General features: G+C 46.7%; 1 protein-coding gene across 1 annotated transcript; it reads left to right on the top strand.

Annotated features, from left to right (window-relative positions):
* The first annotated feature begins 3,090 nt into the window (after positions 1–3,090).
* Positions 3,091–9,908, top strand: THAP1 (THAP domain containing 1). Its single transcript, XM_041471358.1, has 3 exons — positions 3,091–3,390; positions 3,746–3,941; positions 7,879–9,908. Exons 1-3 carry the CDS (start codon positions 3,320–3,322, stop codon positions 8,356–8,358), a joined length of 747 nt encoding a protein of 248 aa, XP_041327292.1. The 5' UTR covers positions 3,091–3,319; the 3' UTR covers positions 8,359–9,908.
* Positions 9,909–11,036: the final 1,128 nt, after the last annotated feature.

Here is an 11,036-nt window from a genome sequence, read left to right as displayed (position 1 = left end):
CCGCTGCCCGCCCCGCCGTCGCCGCCTCCCTGCTGCCGCCGCCGGTCCCCCCCGCCCGCTCCTTCCCCCGCCCGCCGGGCTTGCGCGGAACGGCTTCCCGGTGGGGTGTCCGTGGGGAACCCGCGCTGCTCCTCCCCCTCGGAAACTCGCCCCGCGACTGCGGTGTGGGAAAGAGGGCAGTGCCGGGGCCTTCGTCCGGAAACGGGGAAGTTTTTCTCCGGGCCATCACTCCGGCACCGGGACCGGGAGTCCTCAGGAAGAAAGCGAGCAAGGGCATCGCGTGGCGGCCGCTGGGGCAGGTGCTGGTGCGTCTGTGATGGATGGGCACAGGATAGTGCAGGTGTCGAGGAGTAATGATTCTCAACAACACGGTGCTGGGAAGTCTGACGGGAAGTGCTTGGCCATCAGGAAACACACCAACTAGTCAAACTAAAAGTCACTCAGAAAATGGACTTGAATTTGATGTAGCCTTTTTTTCCTGGGGAAAAAAAAAAAAAAAAAAAAAAAAAAAAAAAGAAAAAAAGAAAAAAAGGATTTGAAACGTCCTATACTTATTTCCAACATTTTCAAAACTACTGAAATGTGAATAGCATTTTTCAGTTGGGGGTTGTATTTATTTGTTATCTTTAGTCAAGACAATTGCCTCTGCCCTTCTCCAAGTTTCTGAAATTCTTACGGCATGAGGAAATTTCTTTTCACCCAGTCTTTTATAAATCCCTTTTGCTTCAGGATACCAATGTGATCCTGAGAGAGCTGCTGAAATCTCTCCTTTAAGTCTTTAAAATCAGCTTTGTGACTGATGGGCTCAGTGGCTCATCTACACATTCACCAGATCTCCTCACCTGTGATGGACCCCCCCGCCCCGAGTTAGGTGTCACCTTCTGCAACCTACTCATGCTTTCATGCGTTCTCTCCAGGCATTTCCTTCCTACATACCAAGACCACGTGCCTCTTCTCACAGTGTCTAGTGAAGTTGCTGTGTTCTGCTCTTAGCCTCATGCTCTATATGGCCATGCTGTGCCCACCTGTGCCTGGGTTCATTCCAAAACCAGCAGTGGAGGAGGAGGTGGACAGTGGTATCAAGTCCAGGACTTTGACTCAGAATCCCTCTTCAGGTCTATAGGAGAACTGGAGTCTAACTGCACTGACTAAGGCCTTGATGACTTTGACTCAACTGCTTTGGGGCCCCCGACTCTTGTGTATGGTGCAAGAGCTCCTTTTCAACACAGCCCAGCACCTTCAGTCCCTGCCTGGCTGTGTCATAGGTGTCGCTCTCTTCCACTCCATCTCCTGGGTGAACCTTGGACCTGTGTTTCCAGTTCTGTTCCTGGCACCATCTCCTGCTGCTCCTGCCTGAATTACCTGGGTGGACCTGGTTCATCACCTCACCTTGTGTGGGTGTGTCCATTAGTGTCTGCCTGCTCTTGTGCTGCAGGACTCTGTCCAGGCTGATGAGCCTGGGCTTTGGCTCTGGTCACCCCTAGCTCATCCTGCCATAGGGCAGCCAAGCTCTTCTGGTCCCTGAGGCTGTGGCAGAATTGCTGCCGAGAAAACTGGCAGCAGGACTCGAGGGAGAAGAAAGCCATCAGGCAAAGGCCAAGGACAGAGGCATTCACGTGGATAGGGGAGGAGTAAGCATGTTTTTCTTGATGAGGAAGGTAGTGCTAGAAAGGGCTTATTTTGGTTTCCTTGTCTCTTGGCTGACCTAGCAGGAGAGGGAGCAGAGCTAACAGTGCTCAGCCAACACTAAGTACTGAAAACAATTCATGCGAGTGGCTTTGTGGAAGTACTGCTGAAGCTGCTGTACACGCTTTTCTGTCATATTCCTGGGTAAGCAAATGGCAGTGACTGGTACCTGTTGGGCAAAGAGAGCTGTCTAGGCAGAGAAGCCACAGCCTACAAGCTAAGGCAAATAAACCTTGTTTTCTTTCCCACACAAAGCAAGTGTAGAGAGGGAAAGCAGATTAAGGAGAAAATGATGATTTGTGTGGGGTCAGAGAAAAGCCATGGAAGTTCACTTGGGTCTGTGGTCATTGTCAGTGAATTTCTAGATATAATGTTACACTTGACTGGAGTGACCCTAAAGGTAAGGTAAGTTCCTTCATCATTCCTATATAAAAACTGTCACTTATGTAGGACGGTTTTAGTTCTTGATCAAATGCAAAGTTCAAAAGTGAGCCCACAGAATGGGAACATGTCAAAAGTGCTCGAAATAAACTTATTTGTAACAACAAATCGATTTGTTGAGAGATCTATCTACTGTTTGCTGATGTACCTGCAAACTACGTTTAGGTGAGCGACACTGAGTTGTTTTACATGTCCTTAAGGCAACTGTGTGTTATGGCAATGTGGTCTTCCCGTTGTTTTCTTTTGCCTTTCCCCCGCGCCAGCTTCTTCCTGTCCCTGTTGTTGTGCACACCGGTTCGCCCGGCCGCAGCCCTGCCTGCCGGCTGGGGCAACCACTCCCGGCCAAGACTTCGGGTATGGCGCGGTCGGAGTGGGCCCTGACAGGTTCCCCTTAGTGAAGGAACGGCCGCAGCGCAGCCCTCGGGCCCGGGGTTGTGCCCGGCGGGGCCGGAGGCGCTGCCATGGCGTGGATGTGGAGGGGAGCGGCGGCGCTCCCCAGATGGTGCCGGACGGGGTGGGCGGCGCTGCCCAGCTGTGGGTGCGGATGGCGCTGCCCAGCTGTGGGTGCGGATGGCGCTGCCCAGCTGTGGGTGCGGGTGTAGGCGGCGCTGCCCAGCTGTGGGTGCGGATGGCGCTGCCCAGCTGTGGGTGCGGGTGTGGGTGTGGGCGGTGCTGCCCAGCTGTGGGTGAGCTGTGGGCGGTGCTGCCCAGCTGTGGGTGAGCTATGGGCGGTGCTGCCCAGCTGTGGGTGAGCTATGGGCGGTGCTGCCCAGCTGTGGGTGCGGATGGCGCTGCCCAGCTGTGGGTGAGCTGTGGGCGGCGCTGCCCAGCTGTGGGTGCGGCTGTGGGCGGAGCACGGCTCCGAAAAGGGGGCGGAGCGGGGGAAAGGAGGCGGCCGGATTGGCGAGTCCGCCGAACAAGACCCCGCCCCCACCCTGCGCGCCGACGCGCCCAATGGGCGGAGCGCGGTGCGCGCCGCTACCGCGAGAGGTTCCGTTGAAGCTGGCGCCGCCATCTTGGAGTTGGGAGAGGCCGCGCGTCCCGTTCCCGTCCCTCTCCGGAGGCCCACGGGCGCGGGGGGGGGCCGCGAGAGGCGGGGGAAGCATGGGTGCCCGGCAGTGAGTTCGCAGCGCCCCGTCGGCTCGTCCGTCCCCACGGAGGCCGCGCCGCGGCGGGCGCGGGTTTGGGCGGGATGGTGCAGTCCTGTTCCGCCTACCGCTGCCGGAACCGATACGACAAAGAGAAGCCCATCTCCTTCCACAAGTGAGCGCGCGCGGGCGCCGGGGCGGGTCGCGCCGGGGGGCGGGGCCAGCGCGGGACCGCGCGCGCGAGGATGGCGGGGAGCCGGGCGGGAGTGCGCGCGGGCGGGCGGGTACCAACGCACGGACAGACGGACAGGGAGCGGGACATGTCTGTTCGCGGCCGCTGAGGGTGGGGTGCCTCGCCCGCCCCACCCGGCGTCTCCCTGGGGAAAGCCGAGGGACGGGACCCTCTGAGCCGCCTGTTGCAGGGCGAGAGCGAGCTGAAACCTCATTCCCTCCCCGCGATGGGGAGCAGGAAGGTTTTGGCTCCGGTTATAAAGCTTTCCAGAAAAGCTGAAAGTGCCTCTTGCTTGCAGGTTTCCTCTTACAAGACCCGATCTTTGCAAGAAGTGGGAAGCTGCTGTTAAGAGGAAAAACTTCAAGCCGACCAAGTACAGCAGCATTTGCTCAGAACACTTTACCCCCGATTGCTTCAAGAGGGAATGCAATAACAAGCTCCTAAAAGAGAATGCTGTGCCCACAATATTCTGTTACACTGAACCCGGTGAAAAGGTAAACCCAAAGCACCCATGGCTGCAGGTGCTGGAATGTGTCATGCGTGTCACTGGTTGCAGGGTGGCAGGGCAGCGAGCAATGAGAGGATGCAGGCTGGGAAGGATGAAGGCTGGCAGGATGCTGAGCCTGTCTGCCTGGGGTCACCAGGACGGCTGTGGTGGCTGAAAACACCTCCAACAGCTGTGCTTGTTTTCTCTAGGCTTTGGAGCGCAAAGTGTTGTATAGGCAGACACTGGCTTTGACCTGCTCACATGTCCATTTAATACAGCATCCATGTGCTGAATTAAATTGAATGGCAGCAAAGCAAGAAGGTACTTGCCTGTCATTAAACTGTTTCACAGCAATTCCTGCATATTCAGAGTCTGAGGGAGCCTTCATTAATGCTTGCAAATGGCACTTACTCTCTTCCCATGGCTGATGCTACTGCTAGCATTGAAGATGTGGATGTTAACTGTGAAACTTAACTGGCCTCTTTAAGAGGGCTCTGTGCTTTGACTTTGCAAAGTTAAAGTGAGTGGCAGAACTTTACCTGCACCTGCTATCTCTCTGTCCTGAGAGCACCTGTGTCTTGCCTTAATGTTTTCAAAAGCCATACTGGTCCCTGACTTTTGATGGTACAGACTTCTGTGTGAGGTATTCCCTTCACTGTGCCACTAGAAAAATTTACTGTCAAATGCAAGTCACTTATTACATCAAGAAGTAACAATTCATAACTTCAAGACAAGAATGGAAAAGATTGATTTTTAATCCTTTAAAGGATATAAAATATTTGATCTCTTACTGCTCTGCCATAGAGAAAGTGGCAAAGAAGACAGTGGTAGATAGAGTAGGTTTGGGGAGCAAAAGACTTAAATGGGATGAAGTGCACAGAAGAAAACTCAGATTTTTCTTGTTCAGTTTTCCTCTTTATATACAGTATGGGAGTGCTGCATAAATAAAATTGCTACACATTTGAAAAATGAAAAGTGGCTAATAATAGATAAGAGAATATAAACAGAATGTAAACAAGGAGACAGCTTTCAGGGAAATATGGCTGTGTTTTTTGTTTGATTACACTTCTTTGCTTATCTGTGAAATACACATTTTCTTTGTTGTGTGTAAAACACTTGCAAATTTTTTTACAGTCTGAAAGCTGAATGGGTGTGTAGGGTAGTCTGCAAAAGTACTGTTGGTGCAGCAGTCTTAGTAGTGAGCCACATTCCCAATTTCGCTGTCATACCTGCATCTACAAAAACACAGAACAGCGAGTGCCTTTTAATTCTGAAGGATTTAGTTCTATTTTTATTTGTCTCGTGGCACTTTTGAATGAACTGCCACTTATCTTCAAGTAACAGTGTAATAACAAAGAATAATTGTGGTTGTTTTGGAGTTGAATCCACATGAATTTTGAAATACAGGTTTTTTTCTTTCGCACTATGTAATTTGGTATACCTTCTTTTTCTTTACTTATGTCTTAGGAGAAGTATTTATTGGCTAGGAGAAATAATTAGAAGTCACTGATAATGTCCCAGAGATACCAAATATTTGTTCTCTGTGATATGTTGTGACAATAATAATTTGTATATACAGAGGTAGCATATGCTCAATAGCTTCAAATAGAAGTCTCTGTGAATTCAGCAGTCCAGCAGTGATCTGATTTTTGCTTTTGTTTCTAGCAAGAATGAGTTTCTTTTTGCTAGCTCTACCTTTGTCTTGTAGGGTTTTTTTTAGTAGAAAAATTTGATAGTGACAGTTGACAGGGTCAAGCTCTTTAGAATATTCATTAGGCTAAGAGCAGCAGTTTTCTATAACTGAGAAATAAGATTGGTAGTTTACTGATTTTGTACTTACCTGTGATCAGTTATATTTGAGTGCATATTAAACTTCCCTTTAATGCCAATCATCACTTTCCTTCAATACAAATAACCAGACTGCCTTTTCAGTTACTGTCTGGCAAGTATTGTGGTTTGTATGGGGGTCAGGTAGACACCCACACATCTATCTTGCTTTTGTGTTAAGTCAAGGAAGTTAATGATACGACCTTCAGATCTGATGAGCTTGATATTTTGATGGTGAGGACTGTTGGCTGTTCTTAAAATCAACATTCTTCCGGTCCTTATGCTTTTCTTTGTACTAATTGTATTGGCAACAGGTGAGTAGGTAGAAAATTTTTTCAGTGACTCTTTTACTGAGAATGTTTTAAGCTTTATTTTCAATAGGCGAAATGCAAGCTCTTTGGTTTCAACAGTGCTTTTTCAATCGACGTGTGCACAGAAGCATTTCTAAATTATACTGGATTCCTTTGGGGAAGAAAGAATCTGATTCTCTGCTCTAGCCTGTACTCAAATGGCTTGGAATCTATATTGCTCTGACCTGTACAAGTGGATCTATTAACAGCAATGTGATAAAACCTGCAGTTTTATCTGCAAAAAAACCCTGCAATGGAGTTGAGCCAATCGATATTTTGCTGCTGCCAAGGGGTGCTTCACTTCATCCATTCCATCTGCCGGCATGCAGTTCTGTTTCTTAACGTGACCTGGCAGTGTGAGCTCACAGCCCAGAAAGCCAGAAGTATCCTGGGCTGCATCCAAAGCAGCATGGCCAGCAGGGCGAGGGAAGAGATTCTACCCCTCTGCTCTGGTGAGACCCTACCTGGAAAACTGCATCCAGCTCTGGGGTCCCAGCACAGGAAGGACTTGGACCTGTTGAAGTGACTCCAGAGAAGGCCAGGAAGATGACCAGCAGGATGGGGCACCCATCCTAGAGACACAGGCTGAAAAAGTTGGAGATGTTCAGCCTGGAGAAGAGAAAGTGGTGTGGAGACCTCATAGCAGAATCTAAAGGGGGCCTAGAAGAAGGCTGGAAAGGGACTTTTTTATAAGGGCATGTAGTGACAGGCCAAGAGGGTATGGCCTTAAGCTGCAGGAGGGCAGGTTTAGATTAGATATTCGGTAAACATTCTTCACTGTGAGGGTGGTGAGGCACTAGAACTGGTTGCCCAGAGAAGCTCTGAATGCTCCATCCCCAGAAGTGTTCAAGGATTGGATGGGGCTCTGAGCAACGTGGTCTAGTGAAAGGTGTCCCTGTCCAAGGTGGAGGGGTGTTGACACTGGATGATCTTTTGATGACCCTTCCAACCTAAAACATTCTATAAATTTATGATTCTCACTTTTTCCACATATCAGGGCAGGTGTATGTCATACCTTTTGTTGCATTACTTTGACATTTAATAATCGACAGAAAATTTATGCAGTGATAATGGGAGATCAAGTAGCTTTCTGTCATTTTAGCAATTATATTTGAGCAAAAAGTAAGTACCAATGATGAAAAGGCTGCTTTGCTGTTGAAGAGCTGTTTATTTTGGTTCATGATGTCTCTTTTAACCAAACCCTTACACTGCAGCCGAAAACCAGTAAGAGTCCCTCCCAGCTGTTGAGAAGACTGGTCTTACTGTGTCTGTCTCTCTGCTCTGCCACCCTATCAGCCTGCTCATTAGCTAACACTCATTCTACCTCAGCAGAAGATTGTCCATGTCTGATGTGTTTTTGATTAAGGTAGCTGGTAGGTTCAATTACGTAGTGGTATGATGGAGCAGAAAGGAGGAGGGACAAAAGGGAATGGGATGGCAGCAATGAATTGCTAGGTCATCTGAACTCCTTTTTATGGAACTGCAGTCTGTGTTCTTCCTTCTTAGATTATTCAAAAAACCTATTTAGACATAAGGGCTTGAGTTTCAAAGAGCCCTTAAAATGAAGCTGGTTAAAAATATGTCCAATTGAGAAGCCGGACAAAGCAGGCCGAGAAATGTTTGCCAGTTTTAAAAATCGTGTCTTCGAAATTTATTTTATTAGTTTAAGTCCTGGTTGTTTAGGTTATTCTGGGGCTGTAATAAGGGAGTTGTGTTGTAAACAATATTAAGCATGAAAATGTGCATTTTTTTCCTTGTTCTTTCTAGTCTGAAGAATTTGCAGAGCAGCCAGAAGATCCACTGCCACCTCCTCCACTGCCACCGCTGCCACCGCCTCCACCACCACCACCACCACCACCACCACCACCAGCAGCTCCAGTACTACCACAATCTCCATCAACTCCTTCTTTTCATTTGTCTCAAATAGATGCCAGATTTGTAGATCCGAGTATTGGATTATTGATGCCCCCTCTCCAGACCCCCAGCAATCTTGCTGTTTTTTGCGATCATAACTATACCGTAGAGGATACAGTCCATCAGCGAAAAAGAATTCAACAGCTGGAAGAACAAGTTGAAAAGCTGCGGAAGAAGCTGAAGACAGCGCAACAGCGGTGCCGGCGTCAGGAAAGACAAATTGAGAAACTAAGAGAAATTGTTCAGTTTCAGAAAGAAAAAGACATATTGGCAGGAAAAGGCTATGTGATTCTGCCTAATGACTATTTTGAAGTTGTAGAAGTACCTGCCTAGGAGTCATGAACATCAGTTTTCACTTTGGTAGGCCAAGAAATTTAGTTTAAAAACGAAATTCTTTCTAATTCTGTATGTAAGAATTTCCAGAATTCTGAAACAGTAATTAAGCAGTCATACAAATAGGATAATATTTTTTCTTCATTGTCATTTCAGTTTGATATACTTTTAATATATTGAAGATGCAAGTATCTCAGAATTAGAATATGCAATGAATTTACAAAATATTAATTGCTTCCAGAAGGAAAGGATGCAAGATTGAAGACACATAGAAATTTACTTTTTTTACAATGTCTGTCTTATGCTTACAGGGTCTGGGAACTGAATCTGGGTGAGAGTGAAGTTTAGGTGGTTGTACACCTAGTGCTTTTTCAAGATTTCTAATGTTGGCTTTGGTAATCCCCAGTAAGTAGTTTTCACTGATTTTAGAAAGAACAGAATTAGGTCAGCTAACATCTGCAAGTGCTGCAGAAAGATAGCTAAGATGCACATTTCAGTCTGGGAAAACTTCCAACTTCAGTTTGCTATGCATTTGAAGAACTGCAAAAAGTAATTCCTGGATCCTTTTGGGTGAGGTATGTAAATGAACCTCTTCTTTTGGAGTAACTGTTCACCCCCTGAGTGTTTTGAGGGCGATGAGGAGAATTCATTAGCATAGCTAACGAGACCTGTAGAAGCAGCTTTTGTTTTGAGGGCACTTAAAAATAATCCTGAAGTGCAAGGCTGAATTGAACATGTATGTTACTGCACTGTTGGCAGGATCATTAAGACAATGTACTGTTTACAGTGACTGCTTGCAAAAGGACACTGGTAATACACAGTCCCAGTATGTTGTAGGGTCATCTTCCCATAAACACTGTAACTGGTAGGGTGTTGTCCTTGGTTTTGAAATTAACTCGCATGTCAACCATGTGTAGCTTCAGGGAGTGAAGTTTGTTCTTCATCCAGGGAGTCAGGCATTTATGGCTTTGCAGTATACAGTGGTTTTATTTCTTTCTTTTTTTCACTCCCCAGAGGGCATCCACCAAAGGGCAGATAGGGAACTAGACTTTGGAGTTGCTTGGTGCTAGACTGGTTTATAATATCTCAAATGCTGCTGCCTCCTCTTCAGCCTTATTAAGACTCTTTCAAATAATAGATTTAGCATGACGAAGTAGTGCAGCAGTTTGCACTTACTTTCTAAAAATTTATTCAGTCAACAAACTCATTCAAAATGAGAGAAAATGGCTAACCCTAATGTAGACCTCACAGCTGAAATTCCTGGATATACGAGACATGAGGAAAATTTGCTTTTCTCAGTCTATGTCAAACTTGTGTGTGATGTGGGTTCTAGCTCTGATGTTAAACAAGCCTTGTTCATGATGGCTTTAAAAGCTTCCCTTAATATCCTGTTAGCATGACATTTTGAAATATTTCAAACCAGTCTTGATACTTCTGACCTCACTCATGCCATGTGTCTATTTTCCCTACCATTTCATACACTTAAAATGAACAAAAATGCCAATGCTTCCTTTTATGTACATTTATTATACCTAATTAAAAATTTGAAAAGCAAATGATGTGTTAGATTTTTAATTACTCTCTTCTCTTTTCCCAGGATTTTGCCAAAATTGTCTTGACATTTTACGTTTTTATTTTCTACTAGTTTCCTTGTTTAGAGGTTGGGTTCCCAAGCCTTGTTGCTGTTACACTTAGTGTTTAAAATTGGTAAAATTCAAAAGTGACAAGGAAAAGATGTTTAAAAAACTGTTGCTATGCTGTTGGCATGTGTGCCAGATAGCAGATTGTGTCTGTTTTCTCTGCAGAAAACCCTCTCTTCTTACTCTGCAGGAATTTCAAGTGTGACTTCCTGAAGCACGGTGGATTACTACAATACCACACCCCCTGCCACCTGGCTCTGCACCCCAACACTTGGTTGTGTACTCCCACTACCACCTTTATGTCCTCCAGTTCTCTGGAGCTGACTGTGGTGCTGCTGCACACTTCTATGGGGCACTTCAGCTCACTAAAGCAGCAGGCTCGGCTTGTAGTGGAGAGGCAGCAGAAGGCCAACAGTACCACACCTGATGCAAGTTAAAGACAGGGCCAAAAGTGGACATGAGGAGAAATAAATCCTCTCCTCTGGATCCAATGACCATTATGTCAGCTTCTTCTGAAAATACGTGGGTAGCTTCCTACTCTGATTGTTCAGCACCATTTCCTTCCACCTGGGCCATGCTTCCCTGTTTCCCCCCGCCACGTTATGTCTGGCTGCTGTGCTTGTTGGCCCTTCCTTTGAGTGTTTTAACTTCATAACCCTTCAGGGAAGCAGCCGAACAAAACTAAGTCTGCAAGTTAAATTTTAGGTACACTGGTAGATGGCTGATATATGGTTGGTGTGTGGAATCCTTGTGTCTTTAAGCTGTTTGCATTGGTGAAGTTGACTTAACAGCTGACTCATAAATGTTTCTTCTGTTGAGGTGGTTGATTTTTCCTTCTCTGGACAGTTTCAGAAGTAATATGCTGAAAAGGGGACTGCTGCTCAGTTGTCTTCCTTTCCTCTTGCCAGATGATATTACTAAGAAGAGATGCAGCCTATTGAGATAACAGGCTTGAATTTCTCCTGCAGCAGCTATTTTTTTTCCTTTCCCAAAAAAAGGTCTTGTTAACTCCTGATGTAGTCATGTCTGGGCTAAGTG

Source organism: Pyrgilauda ruficollis, unplaced genomic scaffold (assembly GCF_017590135.1).
Source record: "Pyrgilauda ruficollis isolate IOZ18807 unplaced genomic scaffold, ASM1759013v1 scaffold106, whole genome shotgun sequence".
NCBI classification, from domain to species: domain Eukaryota; kingdom Metazoa; phylum Chordata; class Aves; order Passeriformes; family Passeridae; genus Pyrgilauda; species Pyrgilauda ruficollis.
Note: the sequence above shows the minus strand (reverse complement) of the source record. Positions and strands in the feature narration are given on the sequence as shown.

Excerpts from the sequence above, each read along its gene's own strand:
- THAP1 (XM_041471358.1), top strand. The coding sequence starts at position 3,320 with ATGGTGCAGTCCTGTTCCGCCTACCGCTGCCGGAACCGATACGACAAA. Across the intron at positions 3,391-3,745 it reads AAGCCCATCTCCTTCCACAA|GTTTCCTCTTACAAGACCCG; the intron begins GTGAGCGCGCGC and ends TCTTGCTTGCAG. Across the intron at positions 3,942-7,878 it reads ACACTGAACCCGGTGAAAAG|TCTGAAGAATTTGCAGAGCA; the intron begins GTAAACCCAAAG and ends TGTTCTTTCTAG.